The 22,931-nt window shown below is 40.0% G+C and overlaps 1 protein-coding gene across 1 annotated transcript in view; it reads right to left on the bottom strand.

Moving 5' to 3' along the window:
• The window catches only part of KDM7A (lysine (K)-specific demethylase 7A), a 50,480-nt gene that overhangs the window by 11,784 nt on the left and 15,765 nt on the right, over window positions 1–22,931 (bottom strand). The window contains exons 4-15 of the mRNA XM_010855024.1: window positions 19,273–19,433; window positions 17,286–17,427; window positions 16,811–16,997; window positions 15,670–15,832; window positions 11,389–11,476; window positions 10,078–10,184; window positions 8,744–8,835; window positions 5,398–5,487; window positions 3,487–3,696; window positions 1,879–2,003; window positions 1,511–1,665; window positions 207–304 (exon numbers count right to left, since the gene is read on the bottom strand). Of these exons, the coding sequence (XP_010853326.1) occupies window positions 207–304; window positions 1,511–1,665; window positions 1,879–2,003; window positions 3,487–3,696; window positions 5,398–5,487; window positions 8,744–8,835; window positions 10,078–10,184; window positions 11,389–11,476; window positions 15,670–15,832; window positions 16,811–16,997; window positions 17,286–17,427; window positions 19,273–19,433 (1,618 nt within the window). The remainder of the gene's footprint in view (window positions 1–206; window positions 305–1,510; window positions 1,666–1,878; window positions 2,004–3,486; window positions 3,697–5,397; window positions 5,488–8,743; window positions 8,836–10,077; window positions 10,185–11,388; window positions 11,477–15,669; window positions 15,833–16,810; window positions 16,998–17,285; window positions 17,428–19,272; window positions 19,434–22,931) is intronic.

Below are 22,931 nucleotides of genomic sequence, written 5' to 3' on the forward strand. Positions count from 1 at the left end.
GGGTGGGTGGGTGGGTGGGTGGTGTGTGTGTGTGTGTGTGTGTGTGTGTGTGTGTGTGTGTAATTACCACTGAAGAGAAGGCTCTGTGCCACAAAGGTCAGATAGACAGGCTTTGGGAAAGCTGTCATCCACTTTCCTCCCACATAAAGGAAAGCGGGTGTTCATCTTTCCATCACATACTGTAAGTTACAGGGTCCCAGGCGTACCAGTACAGTGCAATCAGGTCCAGAGTCTTCTGAATCAGAAATATCAGAATATTCAGATGATCGATTCCTGAGTTCTGATTTCACACTTGTTAAAAACCCTGAGAAGGAAAATGATCAGAGAAAAAGAGCCATCAGAACTGGAGCAAAGTACCATCCAAAGCCTGTCCAACTCAACTGCCCGGCTCTGTCCTTTCTCACTGCTTTCATTGTCTTCATTTCGTTCTTCCCCCAAGGACTTTTCCCCCAATTAACCAAGATACAGATTGAAGTGTATTCTTAAAACTTCTGTGGTATTTATCGAATATGGTTTACAATCCTTGCATGGGTGGGTTGACTATATTTCTTCCCAGAAAAAAACCTCAACACTAAAATTAGCTACGATGCTTGTTGTGCTTTATTTGTCTCAACAGAAAATAAAACAACTCTCCTAAGCCTAAGACACATTCAAGTAGACAGTGAATTCAACAAGCTTATAGACCAGGCTTCACCCTTGCCTCTCTTTCCCCACAGCACTTTCGGCTAGCAACTGCTGGATAAAGTCCATTGATCAGCTGCCTCTCCCCCGGCATGTGAAGAACAAATGTAGAGTCACCGACTAAAACAATAACAAACTTATCTGGAATTAGCAGGAACTAAGGTATTCGGCATGGATTAAATAATGTTAATTATCTAGAATATTCACTTACCAAGTTCTAAAATGTTTAACTACTTTTTAAGATAGAAGGGTATATGGAGGCCCTGAAAAATGTTGAGAAAATGAAGACTTCATTCAAAGAAGATCTCAAGGAGGAGGAGGTGTTACTATTCATCGCATTGATGGTAACCAATTAATAACCAAGTAGAGCCTTCTTGTATAATACTTGGGTTACTAATAGCTTCAGATCAGCCAGTTATATATGTCTCCTAATTCTGAAAACCATATGTATGTTAGCTAAAATTATCTTGGAAATTGCACTACATTTTCAACTGCTTCATAATTTGGAGTAGAAGCCCATAAAATACATGAGCTTTTATGTGACTCTTGTAGAAACTGTCATTAGATGAGGGTGTCACTGGCCAATGACATCCTTGTCACTAATACCACCTTCCCCGGCTGCCACCCCTCATTGGGAGGTCACATTCAGCATTTCCCTGATGGAGAGATGACTCAGAAATGCTCCAGATTTCTCAAAAGAGTATTAGGGACACAAGAAATTTTAATCCTACTATTAATTTAAGCACTTTAAAATTAGCAAGTTACCTGACATATTATTAGCATATTAATAATGAACAGTCCCTTAAAATGACCATTAAAACAAACATACTGTTAAGTGGTTTTTGAGACTCTTCGTTCTCCACTCCCTCTATTCCTGAACTCTCTTCCATCTTCACTTTTGCCTTTTTTGTCCTTCTCTTATCCTCTTCATTTTCACTATCTGCTGTATAAAGACTCTGATCTGTGAAGGGTTGTCTCTCATCCCTGTACACAGAGGGGAAAATAATCAAGTCAGAAAATAGTGCAACTATGCAGCCAAACAGTATTACACTCTCCTTACTTTGCAGAGAAAACTGAGAATTGAGACACTTTCCCCATATTTCAGGCAGGTGTGCAATGGTCTGGACCCAGAAGAAAATGAACAGAGGGAATCCATGGAAAACTAAACTCTCTGATACTTTGATCTACTTCACGTACTTAATTATCCTTCCATTTGTCAGCAGTAATCGAAGATCATTATCTTTCGCTCTCCATTCAGGTACTGTGGAAGATGGCTGGAGATGTTTGTTGAATTTTCCATTCAGTTTTGAGCTCAAGATGTCCTTAAAGTATAAAAACAGAACTTACTTAACCTCCACCCTCAAATATACCTGCTTGACAAGTAAAGGAGCAGGACAGTATACCACTACCTCCCCCTGCCCCCATCCCCACGGCCCTGCATCCTGAGAGTGCTGGGCAGCCTCCAAGGCTAGGGCATTTGCAGTGTTGCAGCATGGAAACTAAATGGCTCCTAAAACCAGAATGAATGTGGTTCATCTTTCTGTAGGGCCAGTAACAGTAAAATACGTTCTACAAAGCAGAATATAAAATCTGCCTCATGTGAATTCAGACATGTCACTCTTGTAGAAAGCTGAAAAACTGGAGTAGTACTGCCTTCATGTATTTTGAATTCTCTTTCCCTTGTTTCTCCCTACTGCTGGGTCCTTTCCGGTCCCCCCATCTCTGACCTAATCTCTGGTCTTCCCACCAGGTACTCTCAGCAATTTACAGGTCACCACCCTGCTATCACCAGGAACAAAGGCCACCGAGTGACATAAAGGCACAACAGTAGCTGGTTTTTAAAACATAAAGAATATTTCCTTTAATATTTTTCTTTAATAATATATAGAGCTTCTTATAATAACCTGAATCTTCTCCCAGATGGCTATGGGCTGAAGGAGGTTTAGAACAACAAAAGCTTAAAACAGTATAAATATAATTATATAAAATTTAAAATATTTAAGGAAGCTTTAATTTCTATATAACATCTGTAAATATGTTAATTCAGAGATACTGCTATCTTACTCATTTTAAACTGTCCTCTCCTTAAGATGTACGATCATGGATGACATGGATCTCACCACAGGTCAGTAGCATGTTTTACAAAGGCCCCACACTGAGCTCATTACTCCGTTAGGCCAGCATTTCTCAAACTGTAATGAGTTTAATAGTCTCCCAGCCTAACAGTGATGCAAGCTGCTGCCACTGGGCCAGGGAAAGGCCCACAGCACCTGCACTTTCCTCTGCCTTCAACACTCCTCCTCAAGTCTGTGTATCCACCTGACTTCTGCTATGTAAGTGTCTGTCAAATGCACCCACCCACCTGAGAGGTTCTCCGACAACCTTAGCAGCAGCAGCCAACCACCAGCCCCTTTATACTGCTCTCTTCCTTTATGAGCTTTTTATCTGAAATTATACGACTTTAATACCTGTCTCTGACTTTGATCCTTCCAACTTGAACTAGGATGGAAGCTCCATGGAGGCAGGGGCTTGGGTGTTGCCCACTCTGGTACCTTCCCCAGAGCCTAGAAGAGTACCTGGCACTCATTAAACACTCGATATACATGTCAGCAAACTGATGGGACCTGTTCGTCCTACTTCTACACCAAAGCATGTCCCCATCACGAGCAGAAGTGCTGCTGACCCCTAGGGTGCTAAGCAAAGATGAGACAACAAGAATGGCCAGCCTGGTCTCTTTCTATCATCCTTCTGAAGGCCTTTCAGAAATGACTGAGTCTCTCATGTGACCACAGAACAGAAGCTTGCCTCTTCCCAGGGACACATCTCCAATCTTCTGAGCACCTCCCTCGTGTGGAGCTCCAGGATGTCGAGGTTGGAAGGAGTTCGGACGTTGTGGTCTCGAAGTTTCCGCATCCTTCGTCGGGAATGGTATGGGGAAGCTGCTTCACTTGAGGACCGTGAAACTGGACACACAGAAGGGATTCCCTGAGATTTAACTGGTTTGCCATTTTCCTCCTTTAAGAACAAAATTTGGGGTATTTTATGACAAGGCCACAAACATAAGTGACTAATCATCTATAAAAATATTTTAGAAAACAAAAAACATTTCTTTTCATCATAAAAACAAAAAACACCAAATTATAAAACTTGAACAGCTCTGCTGAGATCTTTTCCCCTTCTCTCTCCCACATAAAATACTGTGAACACATATCCTTGATTTTCAACATCATTTTAAAGGCTGTGTCATATTCTACTGTAGAGATAGAGCGTAATTTATTGACCTAATACTTAGGGATAGATATTGTTTTCATTCTTTTACTACCATTTTGGTTCCAAGAGGCGATAGTGGTAAACAGGTATGGTCATATATCAAGTTTAACTGGAATTGTCTTATTTACTTTATTAAAGTAATGCTAAAGTCAAGGTATATGCCAGTTAGAAATCATACACTAATTTATACTTCCTATCAGCAGAGCAAAAATATAGACTTTTATCTTTGCCGATGTGATAAACCATCATTTGAAATCATAAATTATGTGGTAATATGTGGTTGAATACTTTTTCACATATTGAGAATATTTTTCATATTATTATTGAATTGGCCATTTCCACCTCTTCTTTAGTGAAATTCCTGTTTATATTTTCTTTGTATATTTTTCTACAGCCATTTTGCTGCCTTCTGTACTCTCTACCCTCCAATTAAAAAAAAAAACACTTTGGTAACTATTTTTGTCCAATTATTCTTCCAAGAATATTTTACCATTTTCAATTTGTAATACTAATTTGGAATTGACATATTTTAGAAATGACACTCCCATTTATTAAACTAGAGTTTTATTTCTCTTAGTAAAGATTTATAGTTTTTTCATATAGACCTATACTTTCTTATTGAGTGTATTCCTAGTTTTGGTTATTGCTGTTATATATATTTATACATTTATATATATTAAGATTAAATACATGACTTTTGACTTTAAAAATTCATTTATATGCAGCTCTTCAAAAACATAAAATAATTTCCTACTATATCTGAACATGTTGAGAATTATATGAAATACTCTATCCAAGGATATTAAACCCAACATTTTAATACCTCTTTTTTGTTTCCCAAATACAGCCCTGATCTGAGCCATTAAATTATCAGCATCCATTCCTCCACTTTAACTTCCTTTCAGTTCAAGCTAGACACTAACAGAACCACCTTCCTGAAGAATTACTTTAATTAAAATCCCCTAACACCTAGAATATCTTCTAATAAAATACCTAATCTCAGACTTCATGGGCTTTTATTAAAGGGCATATACCTAACCCAGTTGTCATAATATTTTCAGTTGAGTGGGTCTCCTTGCCCCAACCCTCTTTCCAATCCAACTTCACCGCTTCTTACTCATCTAATACATCTTAACATGTATTCATCTTTGCATTGCAGAAATGAATGAGATCTGAAAATTTTGTTTAGTCTGTATTTTTTCATTTTTGGAGTAACCTGAAGAACCTGAAGTAACCTGGTAACTACATCCTTATTACTTCATTATGATACAATATTCCAGATTTCTCTGTAGGGCTTTGAAACCCTGAGACTCCTTTCAAGATACAGCTCATTCTAGTTCTTCTAAGAATGTCGAGGCTTTCCAATATTTGTAGTGTGGTGGTAGATCCAACTGCTTCTCAAAGTAGATAGGAACCAAGCATTTAGATGATAGTTTCTACTCTTACCTCTATTGCTCGAATTACTTTAGAAAGTTCTTTAATAAGATGTCCAGGTCTAACATTGTCTGGAATTTCAAAGGCATGTTCAGATACAAGCTGTATTTGGATTAACAAAGATAAGACAACCAAAGTTATTTACATTTTAAGATGTAAAAACTAATCAATTTTTAGGTTCTCTAGGTTTTATAAACAAAGTCAAATACCAACAAGCCAGGTCTCAGAACTCATGGAGCTGGTTTCGTATCTTCTAAGGAGATCCTTATTAACTTATGAAATCCTTTTACTTTGAGTTAAACATGGACTTCTCTTACTGTGAATTCTGTTCAATATGGACTCTACACCTCAAAGCCTTCTGTAATTCTAAATACTACTATAATTAGTAAAGAAACTAATTAAGCCTTAAATTTAGTTCATAATACAAAAGGATTTGTAAGGGGAAACACAGGCACTAAAATAATCCTAGCTTCTCATGCTACGTCTAATTCATAAAGTCTTTTATTTTTTTGCTTTTCAAAAGTAAAATAGGAAAAAGATTCCATCAATAGGAAAGAGGAATTGGCGAGTTACTATATCTACTGAAATGCAAACTGCTATCATTGTTTATTATGTCTAATTCCAAACATTAATCTGTTTATCTAAGAACAGGCTTCCCAGGTGGCTCAGTGGTAAAGAATGCACCTGCAACGCAGGAGATGCGGGTTCAATCCTTGGGTCGGGAAGATCCCCTGGAGAAGGCAATGGCAACCCACTCCAGTGTTCTTGCCTGGGAAATCCCATGGACAGAGGAGCCTGGTGGGCTACAGTCCACGAGGTTGCACTGAACAAACTTAGTGACTAAACAACAACAAATCTAAGAACATTTGACCTTTTAGATGCCCTTAACATACTAATTGCTACTCCTGCTTTATATCCTCTCCCTGGTTTTAGCATAATTTGTTAAAACAAACCAATAGTAACAGTAACACTAAGTGCAAACTATGTGCCAGGCTGAGCAACAACAAATTAAATAACAACAACAAAAAAATAACTGAGAGACTGAACAACAGCAAATGTGCCAGGCAAGATACAGTTGAGTACTTTACAAATGTTAACTCATAAATCATTTCAACAACACTCGACAGAGATTCTACTAGGACTCTGATTGTACAGTCGAGGGAACAGACGCACAGGTTGGCGCTTTATTAGCAGCACGGCTAAGACTTGAATCCAAGCCTCTGACTCTGGAGTCCACACCCTGAACCACTAGGCTAATAAGCTGCCTCTCAAAGTGTACTTTAGATGTAATGAATTAACAGTATCTATTATTGACAAATTTTGTTGTTGTTCAGTTGCTCAGTCGTGTCCGACTCTTTTCAACCCCATGGACTGCAGCATGCCAGGCTCCTCTGTCCTCACTGTGTATCAAGATCACCCACGAGTTTAGAGGTTGACAGCCTACTACAGATCTATTATACTAAAATCTCTAGGGGAAAAAAGTTATTTCTAAAAATCTCTAAAGGCAATTTTGATAAACTCACAAGCTTGAGAACAACTCAGCTAAAGCTTTCAGAAGGAAAGCAATCACACAGTTTTTGCAAGATACTCTTTGTTTTTATCCTGTTACATATGATATACTTTTGTAATCCGTTTTTGCCTTTACTTGTCAATTAGATGGTGACGTCTCTGACGCTGATTTTATTTTCCTATATGCTTCCACAGCGTCCCTGCTCTAATGGGTATACAACAATGATTAAAAAAAAAAATGAAAGGAAGCATAAAATTATTGGGAGGGTAATCTATTATCCTCAGAGGGTAAAGAATCTTCAGGCAATGCAGGAGACCAGGTTCGATCCCTGGATGGGGAAGATCTCCCAGAGAAGGGAATGGCAACCTTCTCCAGTACGGTTGCCTGGACAATCCCATGGACAGAGGAGCCTGGCAGGCTACAGTCCATGGGGTTGCAGAGTCGGACTCGACTGACAGACCAGCACTTTCCCAGTATCTTTGAGGTGGCTCAGTGGTAAAGAATCCGCCAGTCAATGCAGGTGCTGCAGGTTTAATCCCTGGGTCGGGAAGATCCCCTGGAGTAGGAAATGGCAACCCAGTCTAGTATTCCTGCCTGGAATATTCCATGGACAGAGGAGCCTGGCGGGCTACAATCCATGGGGCCACAACCAGTCAGGTACAACTGAGCACAAGCACACAGAAAGTATCTTTTAAGAGCAGGATTTTTATTTCAAGTGGACAGTTGAGAAATTAGTATGGAAATGTATTTTCATCAGATAAAATATTTATCACTTATTATTGTGTGTAAAGTTCCAGGAAGGAAATAAAGATGAGAAAGTCCCTGTTTTTTAAGAACTCATAAATGTAGACGATAGGAAATGGACACATTATTTTTGGACATTGCTTTTAAGTCCACTGGCACAAGAGATGCTATGGACGTATAAGGAAAGGACCTGTGAATTCCAAATGGAAAGATCTGAGATGACCTCTTAGAGGTGGTAGGACTCGAATGCAAACTAGACCACGGTTCAGGGAAATGGAAAGCTCCTGCTTGAACCCGGACCTCTCTTTTCCTTTGTTCTTACATAAGACCAGCAGAGGGATAACAGCATAGGCTTTGCAAACACAGACCGAGCTTCATCTTAGCTCCACCAGTTGTCTTGGGCAAGCGCTTACACTCTGAACCTCAACTTCTCCATATTTAAAATGGGGACAACAACAGCACCACAAACTCATTTAGTTGCTCTGAAGAGTAAATGAGTTAGGAAATGCATTTATGGATATAAAGACTAAACACAGTGGTTAGCACACTATGTGAGCACAAAGTTATATATTATTCTATATCTACATGTTAATTTCTTAGTCAATATCCCAGATAGCCTCAAATTTACTTTCTTTTCAAGATTAAAGAAATACCTAGGTACTTCATTCTCAAAAATATAAACAAAAACCAGCACATCTGTATATACTAATAAAACACAGGTTGTACTTCTCAGTTAAAGCATGATTCCTATTCCTTCTACCACTCCCACTCATTGACAAAACAGCATAAGGTCTCTGTTTTCCTGACCTTGCCATATAAAAATTAACAGTTTCCCTGAGGGCTCAGATGATAAAGAATTTGCCTGCAGCACAGGAGACCCAGGTTCAATCCCTGCGTTGGGAAGATCCCCTGGAGAAGGGAATGGCTACCCACTCCGGTATTCTTGCCTGGAGGATTCCATGGATAGAGAAGCCTGGAGGGGCTACAGTCCATGGGGTTGCAAAGAGTCATGGACACGACTGAGAGACTAACAATTTCACATTTTTCACTTTCCTGACCTTGCCATATAAAAATTAAGTTATTTCACCAAAGACAACTACTTACTTCTTTTTTCATCCATAATTTTAAAGCAGTATGCAGCGCTTTCACTCCCTGGACTAGGTAAGTCTGAGGCTGGAAACCATCTTCTCTCAGTTCTGTGGGAATGAAGTTAAGGGGGAAAGGAGTTAGGCTCTGTGGCAAAGTGATTAACTTCCGGTTTTGAGTAACCACCAAATGTCAAACAAGTTAATAGAAAGGAAAAAAGTGAAATAAGAAACAATCAATTGACAAGATGAGAAAGAAAAAGAGGCAGAACTACACTAAACACTACTACCTCCATCTTACACAGCAGCACCTCTCTCAAGACACCCGCCTCCACACAGTGCTACAGGTGTGGGATGGGGTTCCTACTGCTTGCTCCTTCCAAAGAAAGTGAGCCCCCCTCACCCCTTTTAAGGAAAGAAACCATGCATGAGTTCTATCATTTAATTCTGTGCATGCTATCCTGGGAAAAGAGTCATTGATTTGCTTCTTTTCATTGTACCTTTTCTTCTTGTGCAACTTCTAAATGAGAAAACCCCCAATGTTTAGAATAGACTTTGCTGTTTAATCTGTTTATATCTCTTCTTCTGGAAGTTAATTATAATAGTAGCACTATTTGCAAACTGACTAGAAATGTAAGACAACACAGAAACTAGATCAACTGTATTCTCACGGGCACAAGTGTAAAGCAAAACTAGATAAAAGTTAGAAGTGACACTGAGTCTCCAACTCGACTGCTCAAAAATCATTAAACCAATACTAAAACACTAAAATCTGAAAAGCCACATAAAAACGTAGCTTTCGTGTTTAAAGGGATATTTCCCCACCCACCCACCACCCAAAACCATTTTTCTTCAGCCACAGATCACAGCCTGACACTAGCCGGTTTGCGCTAACAGGTGCCTTATGCTGGCCACATAATGGTCACAACAGTAACAGCACAGGCACCACCTGACTCTTGGGACAAGAGAAGTGTTCCCTCGAATTTTTTTAAAGCAAATGCTTGGGGACAAACATTAAGTAACAACAGTCCTTGGCTTCAACTGCGTTTTTTGCTAGGCAGGCACTTTTACATGACTGATAATCTGTGCAGGTGACTAGAGTCCCAGGAGAAAAGAACACTTTTCAGTATTACCTGTGTGGTTCCAATGCAGCAGTTCATGTGTTTTTATGACTATGGACTAGAGATCTCCTTATTTGTTAAAAAGATTCTGAACAGGGGGAAATCATGCATTTAAAAAACAACATAGGGACAATTGCCATTATATTTTTAAAAGGACCTCTCTATCAGTGACTTTAAGTGAATTTACAAATATCAGGCATCACGTGAAACAACACAGTGCTCAGATTATTACCTTTTAGGGTTTCCAGCAAGTTTTTGGCTACAAACCAACATATGGCTTCAAAGAAAGGGAATTTGAAAAGATCTGGTGTTTTAAGTCTTTTTTCCATCTCGTAACACCTAAATAAATAAAAGTTGAAGAAATTCAACATTAGCATTTCCAAAGTTAAATGGAGGCAACCAACTTAACTGAAATAAGGCAGCCAGTGACACAGAAGACCAAGGGGGTCCTACACATTGCTCAACACCACACACGTGGGTAGGACTGAGTCGTGATCTGACTCAGGCCTGCCCTTATCAGATCCGACAGTATACTGAAGAATTTACACGGGGCTTCAAAAAGATCACCCCTAGGGATCTGTAGCCTAGTTTTAACAGAAGGAATTTTACAAGGGTTCCACTGTAATAAATACAACATGTCTAGAAACCAGCTCCCTGCGTTAGACAGCACTCCAACATCCACTCGCGGAGTTTTCTTTAGGTCCTTCTAAGCATTCCAGCTCAGGACCAAACTTGGGAGGGGTCAAGGTGAGAAGGCAGAAACCATACGGTGAGTTTTCTGCAAGAGTCCTTGCAGCAGTCCATACAGCCAGGAGCCGTCTTTCCCCAGGGACAGCTCAGGTATAAATAAGATTCACTTGGCAAGTGTGGGACTTTGGCTTAAAGCTTCGTGCCCCATCTCTTGTAATAACTCCATTGATGCATGGCTTCCAGGGTTCTCCATGGGCATGCCAAGTTATAAGTCAGGAAAGTCAAAAGACATGGCTCCCTACCAGGGATTTCCAATTCTCCCAGTCCTTGTGCAGTTTATCAATGAGGAATCATTTTAGCATAAGCGATGTTGCCTAATAACATTCTTCTCTTATTAGGCTACCAGGGGAAGTTTTTGCCCAAAAGTCAGATTATCATGCAGAAGAGGAAATAGTTGGTAATCCTTTACCACAGCAAAATTAAAACAGGTGTTTCCTAACTTCGAATTGTTCTGTCCCAGCCCCATATGTTACACCTGAGTCTGACCTGATTTAGTTCAATTATCTCACGGTAAAAAGAGCCAAAGGAGAGCCTATCCATCTCTACAAAATTCCGAAATGTGGGAAGATATTTAGTCTCAACTTGAATAAGTGATTCTTTTTGTTTTAGATTCATCAAGGTGTCCTCCTGTCAAAATTTTAAGACAATGTTTTTTTTAAAAGTTTCTAATAATTTCTCAGGGCCTATCTTAATGAGATCACAATCAAATATGTTGCTGAAATTATTTATTTTTAACTTTTAAGTCCTATTCAAGAAAGGACAAAAAGATCCTTCAAGTGCTGATAACACAAACCTGAGCTGCATGCCAATGTTAAGGTTGTGCAGAAAGTTCCCCCCAAAAGCCATACAGTCCTGAGAAGTGAGCACAGCATGAATCCACCCTGAAACGGTTAAAAGGACATGTCAGTGACTTTTCAATATGTAAACAACACAAATGTGATATCTACCTGTTTTAAGAAACACACAAAAAATCAGTTTACCTCATATTTCAGTGCCAGAGAAGCTAATGTCTATTATGCTCTAAAGATGCAATGATTCAAGTATTTATTAAATGCCTATTCTATGCCAGCCTCTGTGCTGTGTTTCAGATTAACGCATTGACCCAACTAGACAAAATTATGGTGCAGGACAGAAGGAGGTTTTGGTAGTTGTTACTGTTTTCATTTTTTAGCTTAAAAACAATCTAACTTTATGTTAAAGATTTTACTCTGAGACAAGTCAAATCTGGTTAGAGTGAGGCAAGCACGTTTTCATTAAATGAATAACTGGAACTGGCTGAGCCCCTGGCCTTCTTAGTGTCATCCTGAAATGAGTGCCGGTAGGGACCAAGCAGTGGAGAAGGCAATGGCACCCCACTCCAGTACTCTTGCCTGGAAAATCCCATGGACGGAGGAGCCTGGTAGGCTGCAGTCCATGGGGTCGCTGAGTCGGACACGACTGAGCAACTTCACTTTGACTTTTCACTTTCATGCATTGGAGAAGGAAATGGCAACCCACTCCAGTATTCTTGCCTAGAGAATCCCAGGGATGGGGGAGCCTGGTGTGCTGCCGTCTATGGGGTCACACAGAGTCGGACACAACTGAAGCGACTTAGCAGCAGCAGCAGGGACCAAGCAGAGGAGGATCAATGGGACTCCAGCCAGGACCTCCCTCTAAGAAAGAAAAGGTAGATCCCCCGTATTTTATCAGGCAGGGTTATGGCCCCACAAATATAAATGTTGGCAATCAGAATGTTATCTTCTCATAAGCCAATGTGTCTCCAAAGTGAGGCTCACTTCTAAGAGATGATGTCTAACTTTTGAAAGAAAGGTCTTGTAGACCAAACATAAAGACGTTATACAAATGTAAACAAATATATCCACATACATTTGCATGGAAAAATTGACTGTTAAAATAGACGGATTCCATTTTCTTTATACTTTTCATAATTTGATTCATCATTGTTCTGTGATAAAGTTATCTAAAAAAGGCCAAGAAGACTGGATTTCAAGTGGTGGCCATTTGTGTGCTCAAAGGCACAAAGTCTTGAGCTTGACCCTGAAATCACAAATTTGAAGTCTGTGTCGGCTTCAAATTGTGTAGATCAGTGGTTCTCAGTGGAGGAAGCGCTGCCAGTAGAGCGTGGTTTGGAGACTTGAGGGCGGAGTGGGTGGGGCTGTCACAAGGATCAGGAAGCACCACTGTCATCTTGTGAGCGGGAGCCAGGGCCCAACAGGCAGGACAGTGCCACACAGCAAGAAACTGTCCTGCATTAGCCAAGACTTTCAAATATCTGCTGGGCATTCAGACAGGTACAGAATCCGTCACTGACTGAGCCCAGAAACGACGGCTCCATTAATAAGAAACAGCGTCTTTTGCAAGGTTTTGGCACGATTTTCTAGCAACACAACTAGGTAGCTTGTACACTGAAGAAAATTTATCAGCTGCCAAATATTTTGGGGGGAAAAGAAACCACACTATCTATAGCAGTGGTTCTTCAAATGTGGTTCCCAGACCAGCAGCAGCAGCCTCAGCTGCGAACTTTTTAGAAATGTAAATTTTCAGGCCCACCCCAGAGCTGCTGAATCAGAACCACTGGGTTAAGGCCCAGTGCTCTCTGTTCTGGGCTTCCCAGGCAGCACTAGTGGTAAAGAACCCACCTCCCAATGCAGGAGATGCAAGAGATGCGGGTTTGATCCCAGGGTGGGGAAGATCCCCTGGAGGAGGGCGTGGTAACCCACTCCAGTATTCTTGCCTGGAGAATCCCATGGTCAAAGGAGCCCAGTGGGCTACGGTCCACACGGTCACAAACAGTTGGACAGGACTGAGCACGCACACACGCTCTGTGTTTTAATAAGCCCTCCAGGTGACTCTGAGGGTGTGTGGCGTTTGAGAACCATTAATCCACACCAATGCTATAGACTCTGAGCTACCCGTCACACACCTGTACTGCTTAGCTGGCCTGTGCATCACCCTGCTTCCAATGCTGCTGTGCCTGAGCAGGGACATTGCAAAATAGTATTTTACTATAAATTACTTCTAATTTCTTTATAATCTAATTAGGTTATTACATCAATTGGGGGGAGGGAATTATTGGTGTTGGAGGTTATACTGATGATAAATTTGAATTTAAGATTTTAAAACAGATATAACAAAATATTTACTACAAAAGGGAGCTTTGGGGGTCCTTAAGGGAGGGGCTTGGCCCATTCACAGTGAAAATATTGATAGGTATCTAGATTTTATAAATTCTGGTAGTTCTAGGCATTTACTCATTCATTTATTCAACACATACTTATTATATACTCCAGAGCCAAAGTAAGAAAGCAGGGCCTGTAACAGATGCGTGCAAACTCTGCAGCCATTAAGGTCACCCAAATCAGAAGAACACAACTCTCAGAGCCACTGGCCTGCAGAACCCATGCCCTGCCTCAGCCACCTCTCAAAATGATATGCCTGATGCCTATACTTGAGGCTGTAACTAAGGCTGAGACTCAATCCCTTCCTAGGCTCCCTCAGAACATACTCATTTGCCTCCTAATTATCCCAGGACAGCAGCCCGGATTCCTACAGCAGACTTGGCCTTCAACATCAGCGTAGAGCTGACCAGTTAAAAACTGAAGGGAATTTCATCAAAGTTTTAAAATTTTGTGCAAAGGATATTATCAAGAAAGTGAAAAGGCAACCCACAAAATGAGAGAAAACATTGCAAGTCATATATCTGAAAAGGGTCTATTCAGAATATATAAAGAATTCCTACAACTCAACAATAAAAAGACAGCCCAACTTAAAAATGGGCAAAGGCTTTAACAGACATTTCTCCAAAGAAGACATACAAATTGCCAATATGAAAAATGCTTAGCATCGTTACTCATTAAGGAAACACAAATTAAAACCACAATGAGATACTAGTACTTCACACCTACTAGAATGTCAAAAATAAAGATAAACACAGTGGTGGTGAAGATGTGGAGAAATTGAAGTAACTGTACATTGTTGGCAGGAACGTAAAATGGTACAGCCATTAGGAGAACAGTTCGGCAGTTCCTCAAAAAGTTAAACATCATTAAACCATATGACCCAGCAATTCCACTACTAGGTATAAACCCAAGGGAAATGAAAACAAACCTCCACGCAAAAACTATCACACAAATGTTCAGAGCAGCACTATTCGTAACAGCCAAAAAAGTGGAACCAACCCAAATGTCCATCAACTGATGAGGGAATAAACAAAATGTGAAACATCCATGCAGTGGAATATTATTTGGCCACAAAAAGCAATGAAACACTGATAAGAGATACAACATGGATAAGTCTAGTAAACACGATGCTAACTAAAAGAAGCTGGATACAAAAGGTCACCTATTACATATGAAAGGTCCAAAACAGACAAATCCAGAGACAAAAGAAAATTAGAGGTTACTAGGGGCTGAGGAGGGGAAATGGGGAGTGGCTGCTAACTGGCACAGGGTTTCTTTTTGAGGTGATGAAATGTTCTGGAATTAGATAGGGAGAAGGTTGCACAGTTCTGTTAATGTACTAAAAAGCACTGAATTGTACACTTTTAAAGGGGAGAAGGCAATGGCACCCCACTCCAGTACCTTTGCCTGGAAAATCCCATGGACGGAGGAGCCTGGTAGGCTTCGGTCCATGGGGTTGCTAAGAGTCGGACATGACTGCGCAACTTCACTTTCACTTTTCACTTTCATGCATTGGAGGAGGAAATGGCAACCCACTCCAGTGTTCTTGCCTAGAGAATCCCAGGGACGGCGGGGCCTAGTGGGCTGCCGTCTATGGGGTCGCACAGAGTCGGACACGACTGAAGCAGCTTAGCAGAAGCAAAGGGTGTGTATTAAGGTATGTAAATTTTTCAAAATAAAAATGAAGGCAAATGACATAAAACACAATGCCAAAACAAGTCGAACCACAAGAGAAACCCTCTAAGGGACAAAGATGTGAAAAGTTCAACACAAGAATCATCTCTCAGGCTATGCAAAGCTACTTTCCAAACATGTTAAACTCAGAGGTTCCAATCAAAAGCTGACTCTGTGATGAGCAATCGCTATGGGGAGCGGGGATGGGATTAAAACCTTACCTGTAGGAACAAATAAGGTATGTCCCTGCTTTACCACACATTTGTAGCATTTATCCACCTTATCTCCAAAGAACACTTCACTCTGGGTCACAGATGAACTCCAAGATTCATAGAGGGCCAAATTGTCATCTGTTGGCTTTATCAAATAAAAAACCTTCTCGCCCTAGGAGGAAGTAATCACACTATTTTTGAAAAAGGAAATGCCATTCTCAGGGTGGCCTATATTGATGCAATTTCCCAATACAATGTTCTAAATTAAATTAGATAATTATCAGATTTCTTAGGCTCAGAAAGACATATTTCACATGCCTGATCAATAGCTACTGCCTTTAATAAGCACCTCCACAGGTACTAATGCTCCCCTCCCAATACGACAAGGGGTCAGTACAGTTGTGATGGAGAAACAGTTACAGGAGAGGAGGGTAAAGAATCACCAGCATCCTACTGATCTCATGTTCAAGGTGTAGAAGTAAATACATGTTAACGGGCCCCAGGTTACAGAGAGTCATCTCTGCAAACTCTGCCCTTTCTCCTAAGACCTATAACACTACAGCTGTTTTTAAAGACTTATGAACAGACTTTCATAAGTGAATTGACCCTCTGCTTTCTCGTGAAGCAAAGGAAGAGGAGCTCAAGGCACAGCATCAAACAGAGTCCAGAGCGTTGCTGATGCACAGGCACGTGGTTTAGACGAAGATCTGGTTCTAGAGCAACAGTGTCCAAAAGAACTTTCTGTGACGATGGAAATGTTTCCTATCTGTGCTACCCGATACAGTAGATGTAAAGCCCTAAGTGGCTACTGAGCACTTGAAATGTGGTTAGTACAAATGATGAACTGAATTTTACATTATGTTTCATTATTTAAATTTAGCCCCATGTGCTAAATGGCTATTGTATGGAATAGCACACTTCTAGATAAAACAAGGTGAATATACGCTCTCAAGGAGAATTTGTTATTTTATGGGCATTCCTGACTTATCCAACTAGCTGTCTTTAGCCTGACCTTAAGATCAGAAGCAATTATTACTATAATTTTGCTCCTTCTCAGGTATCTGACTCACAGATTGACTGGTAGTTGACTAGAGGGAAGAAGCCTATATGTTTTTGCAGTTCAGTGAACAAAGAAATACGCCAAGCTTACCCAGAGGACATGGTACCAAACTGAAGTCCCACCAAAATCAATGTGGAAATCTGTGTAGCTGTCTTGAACTCCCATTAAGCAGTATTTCTGAACAAATGGCTTGGGAAAGACTGAATCATCTGGCCAATAATTTTCCACCCAGGAAAGTTTTCTGGCTATATCAGGAACCTCCACCAATTCAGACATCCTTTAAAGAAAAAAACAGACACACACAAACACACACACCCACATCATGCAAATTAAAACTTCTTGAAACTGCATCTCCCATCTCAACCCCAACCCAGAAATTAATTGGCACTCGAGGCTAACAAGAATACTTCAAGTCTGAGCACACCAAAGCGAAATGTGCAATAACACAGCTGTGTCTCTGGACCTTTAGGAGCAACAGTTCTGTTTCTTACCAAAATAAAGTCATCATTTAACTACATTTAGCTAACACTCACAAGGTTAAATAAAAACACCCAGAACTACTCACTTTGTATCTGAAAATTCAAGGCTGATCACATTTAACACTTTTGGTCTGTTGGGATTCGTGAAGTATTTCACATAATTGTGAAGTGTCATTTTGCTGTCTGCCTGCCTCGCCACATCAATGACATCTATCACTTTGTCACCACCTGCAGAGAAAAATTATAGCCTTATTATTGTGCTTAAGAGTTTCATCAATAGATGCCCTAAACAAAAATATTTTAAAGACCATATTCTGCACATGATAATTAAGCCATCTGTTAGAACTATATAGCCTAGACAAAGACTCTTCCTATATCCTTACTTTTTTCCTATATCCTTACTTTTTAAGTCCAACTGGAACTTCTGAACAAAGGAACAATTTTTGAAAGAATAAAGCAATTAAGACAGAGTTGCATAATTAACACTGAATGTAAAAATTTATGTGTTTACAAAGCTTTCCATACAACAATGATTTCTTGTGCAGCTTATGACAAAAATGCATATTACACTGGTAGGTAAAAACTGTGCCACATGTTCTGGCTGTTAATTCCTGGTCATCAAAATTATAATTAATAATTCTACACAAAATGTGGACACAGACTTTTCTCTTTTACTCCTTTAACACTTAAGATTCTGAGTCCATCATTTTAAGAAACCAATCAGTCATTGAGGAATTAGTGACAAATTAACCAGGACAAACAATTTCTGCTTGCCTGGTAGTGTCTTCTCTCCTAATATTCTGTTTCAAGAAAAAAATGAAGCAAAAATCAGTGCATATTATTGTCTGTGAAATGAGTTTTGAATTGGGATTAATTTACAATTTTCCTATAAAACCATGAGGTACTGCATGCACAACACTGAATCACCCTAAAAACCAGTTAGTTTTACAATGTCTTACAGGATAAGGTGAAATTCAAAATACGGCAATACTTAATCTGAAACAGGAAACAAATAAGTGCCAGTTTCTTACCTGAATGTAACTTTAAACAAGCTAAGAAGGTCAAATAGACTATATTTAGGAGGCAAAACAATTATGTTAACTGAAGCATTTTGCAGTATTAAAAAAGTAGCTATCAAGTAGTGTGAACATTTTACCTACACTTTTATTACACTAGCCATTTATTTTACAATGTTATCTATACAAACAGGTTTACGTGAAACCTCAGCCTCATCTTCTAATTAATCAAATAGTTCAAAACTAAGCTGAATGTGAAGTGAGGCAATTTAACTGGATTTTCTTGGTGAAACAACCAGCAGTGTCAACCAATGGATCGATAAAGGGACAAATTCTCAGATTATTTCAGGCTCAGAAGATAACATAAAGAATAGATAGTTTGTGTCAAGATAGACTTGAGATCTAACCTTCAAATAATCTTTATCTGCTTTGCTGACAAGGAAAGAGATCTACATAAGAGTCAGCTTTCTCTCTCAATACCCTTATGAGAATGAAAGAAGTGCCTGAAAATGTCAACAATAATGCAACAGTTGAAGGGTCTTCTGCCTTGTTTCTTATACCTTTCTGGGACTCAATATAGAACATTAAGTCCAGACATCATTAAATGGCAGTATCATCAAGTCATTAAAGTAAAACTAGGTTTGAAAATAAGCTTCTCTTTTCTAGGCAGCAGGAGGTTACTAAAGCAGGATCCAGAAATCTTGCACCTGAATGCTGCTACCAAGGTCTAGAACTCACCCAGTTTCCCAAAGACTTCTTTTTCATATCTGTAGCTACCTCTCTGTAATAATTTTTCCTAGAAAGTATCAGGAAATTTGATGGCAAAAAACAAACAAAGCAACAGGATGAGGCTGTACAGAATGCTTCCTTCTGTCTTTCTGAAAGTAGGTCTACTGAGAAAAAAGTTTTCAACGTATATGACATGGCATTTCACTTTTCCTGAACCAGAAACTGAACTAAACTAACATCTCTTCATTCAATTTTTAGTATTTTAGGCTAATATCAACTTTATTTTTTACCGTGTTTTCCCAAGCAATTAAAGGAATCAAGTTCGTACCTACATAACGTTCCACATCCGTAACAGAAAAAGTTGGTGGAGGGAGCCTGAGTCCTAGATCATCTAATTTGGGGACCATTATAGGGACTTCAAATCCGTGTTTCTCCAGGTATCTTTGTGTCAGCTGGCTGCCATGCATCTTTACAATGATTTCATCGGCACTAAAGAAAACATAAGAGTAAAATGTCATCTTTGCTGATAAGTTCAGCTAAAAAAAAATCTGGTAATGGATTAATTCAATGCTCTATTATTACCTGTATCAGTGGTTCTCAACCTATCTCATACCTAATTTTCCTTTTAATAACTAATGTTTTATAAAGCTCCTTTTAGTATCCTACAGATAATTGGAAAAATATATGTAAATTATATAAAATGCCTTAACTATAACAAGAGAAAAAGCAAATTACAGCAAAATACAGATTTCAACATGTAAATATTCAGGTAAACAACACTAGAAAAGATAACAGAATAACAGTCCAGTTCAGTCACTCAGTCATGTCCTACTCTTTGCTACCCCATGGACTGCAGCATGCCAGGCTTCCCTAACAGAATAACGGGATGCCTACAATTAGTCGTAATGAATGGTTGGATTTAAAAGCAGTAACAAGATTAGAAGTAACTCAACACGTGCTGCATAGAAAACCAGAAGAGCAAAAGCGAGGGGGTACAATACAATAAGAGCTGGTTAGGATAAGTAAAAACAGATCATATTTTATCTGGCTATAAAATTCTACACAAATATTTATTAGACATCATAAAGTCTCCTGGGACACAGAACAATTTGTGTTTTCCTGCAGACTGGAGGATGACTAGCATCCATAGTCCCTACTCAATGAGACAACGTCCAAATGCCCCAGTTGAGAATTCCTGATTTAAAAGATCATTATCCTCAGTATTTAATAAGTTTTAATACATTAGTCACCTTAAGCCACTAAAAACGGGTTGCCGAACTTCTGGCTGCATTCTTTAATGACTAACCTGTTCTAGGCATTACACTCAAGTGTGGTCTGTCTGTCCCTTTTCACTGTCCCCTCAGTTTAGTTCAGTTCAGCCACTCAGTTGTGTCCAACTCTTTGCTCTTCCATGAACTGCAGCATGCCAGGCTTCCCTGTCCATCACCAACTCCTGGAGCTTGCTCAAACTCATATTCATTGAGTCAGTGATGCCATCCAACCATCTCATCCTCTGTCGTCCCCTTCTCTTCCTGCCTTCAGTCTTTCCCAGCATCAGGGTCTTTTCCAGTGAGTCAGTTCTTCACATCACGCGGCCAAAGTATTGGAGCTTCAGCTTCAACATCAGTCCTTCCAATGAATATTCAGGATTGATCTCCTTTAGGATTGACTGATTTGATCTCCATGCTGTCCAAGGGACTTTCAAGGGTCTTCTCCAACACCACAGTTCAAAAGCATCAATTCTTTGGCACTCAGCCTTCTTCATGGTCCAGATCTCACATCCATTCATGACTACTGGAAAAACCATAGCTTTGACTAGATGGACCTTTGTCGGCAAACTAATGTCTGCTTTTTAATATGCTGTCTAGGTTGGTCATAGTTTTTCTTCCAAGGAGCAAGTGTCTTTTAATTTCACCATCTGCAGTGATTTTGGAGCCCAAGATAATAAAGTCTCTCACAGTTTCCATTGTTTCCCCATCTATGCCATGAAGTGATGGGACTGGATGCCATGATCTTAGTTTATGAATGTTGAGTTTTCAGCCAGTTTTTTCACTCTCCTCTTTCACTTTCATCAAGAGGCCCTTTAGTTCCTCTTCGTTTTCTACCATAAGGGTGCTGTCATCTGCATATGTGAAGTTATTGATAATTTCTCCTGGCAATCTTGATTCCAGCTTGTGCTTCATCCAGCCCGGCATTTCGCATGATGTACTCTGCACTGAAGTTAAATAAGCAGGGTGACAACAGTCTGCCTTGGTGCACTCCTTTCCCAATTTGGGACCAGTCTATTTTTCCATGTCTGGTTCTAACAGTTGCTTCTTGACCTGCATACAGATTTCTCAGGAGGCAGGTGAGGCGGTCTGGTATTCCCATCTCTTTAAGAATTTTCCAGTTTTTTGATTGTTCCCTAACCATAAATCAGAGATCTCTAAAAATGGAGATAGTCTCAATTTTATATTTCAAATGCTCACAGAATTGCAGCTGCTATTCATTGAAAGTTAAGGGCAACATTTGCATCATAGGTTAAACACAACAGTTTCCTTTTTTACAATCAGATCTTAGCTATCTTGATGTCATCTGTAGCCTAGCTGTCAAGGAGATAAAAGGAGAAACTAGGTTTCTGAATTACTGAGCTCAGATCATCCCACCTTCTCAGTAACAGAAGGTCAGTTTAAGGCCTTAAAAAAATCCAGACAGACTTTTCTTGGACAGTCATGTAACTAGAAGGCTTAGAGCTTCTTTACCTGACTCAATGAGTTCTGTACTGCCTTTTATTTTCCTCTGATGCCGGGAGCCAGGGTGAGGAACTCTGCCCATGGCAAAGGTCATGAGGAAGGAGGCTCGGCATACGCAAAGGCGGGATCGAGCCTCAGGAATCCCCCTGGAAATTCTCGAGCATCTACCCCCAAAACCAGAGTCTGCCTACTTTACTGCTTTGTGCTCTCACCTACACCTCTGACTTTATGGGGGGCTGTCCCCCACCACCTCTCTTGGAGAAGGAGTTAACTTAGAGCTCCAGTTAATAAAAATTCCTGGGCGTCACAAGAGTGTTTCAACCTACAAACTCATCTGAAGGTTCTCTAGCCTGCCTAACAGGCCTGTCCGGCAACATGTGATTGTTCATAGCCTCCCAACCATGAGAGGCACGAGATGCTCTAAACTTTCTAAAACAGATTCTTTTGAGAAGTTAGAAAATTATTAGTATAGTATTAACGGGCTAGTTAGGAATTATACTGGCGGAGGGTTTCATTGTTGAGCCAATATTTGCTGCTACATCTTCATATCCCTTGCCCCCTATACACATTAATGAATATAACTAACATATAAGAGAAATAAGTATTAACCTTGATATTAATCATGTTGGACCTTAGGCTAAGTAAATTCTTTTCTTGATTAGAGCCCACTGCACCTTTGCCCTATAGGAATGCAAATTTATCTGGTGCCTTCAGAAGGTGGTGCCTGACTTAAGAAAAGTCACCTTTGGAGAAAATAAGTTTTCTGGTTGACTAATCATCATCAGAAAGGGTCATAAAACGTTAGCAGGCCTCTTGGCCAGAAGATGATGTGAATCACCTGAGAACTTTGTATATCAGAAGGAATGCAGACAAAAAGCGTGGTTTCAATAAGGGTCAGGACCGCTGACCCCACGTGACTTTGTATTCTCCACTTATCTCTATGTATAACTCAAAGTATAAAAGCGGACCTGGAAAATAAAGAAACGGATCAGTTCCTGGAAAGACTGGTCTCCTCATGTCGTTCTTTCTCTCACCTTCTGGCTGAATTCCCGTCTGGAGCGTAGAGGCTCGTCAAGCCTACTAATTTTGCCTGGGCTTCTAAGATCTGACCAGGGAGGCCTTAGTGTCTCCTCTCCTTTGGGAGAACGGGAGGACGCCTGCGGCCTACGTAGGTGGCGCAAATTCCTTGTCTTGGAATTTTATTGCTTTTCCACGTAAACCAAGTTATTCAGCCTCTTTTCTCCACTGAATTTCT

Source organism: Bison bison, unplaced genomic scaffold, assembly GCF_000754665.1.
Source record: "Bison bison bison isolate TAMUID 2011002044 unplaced genomic scaffold, Bison_UMD1.0 scf7180017864352, whole genome shotgun sequence".
Taxonomy (NCBI): Eukaryota; Metazoa; Chordata; class Mammalia; order Artiodactyla; family Bovidae; genus Bison; species Bison bison.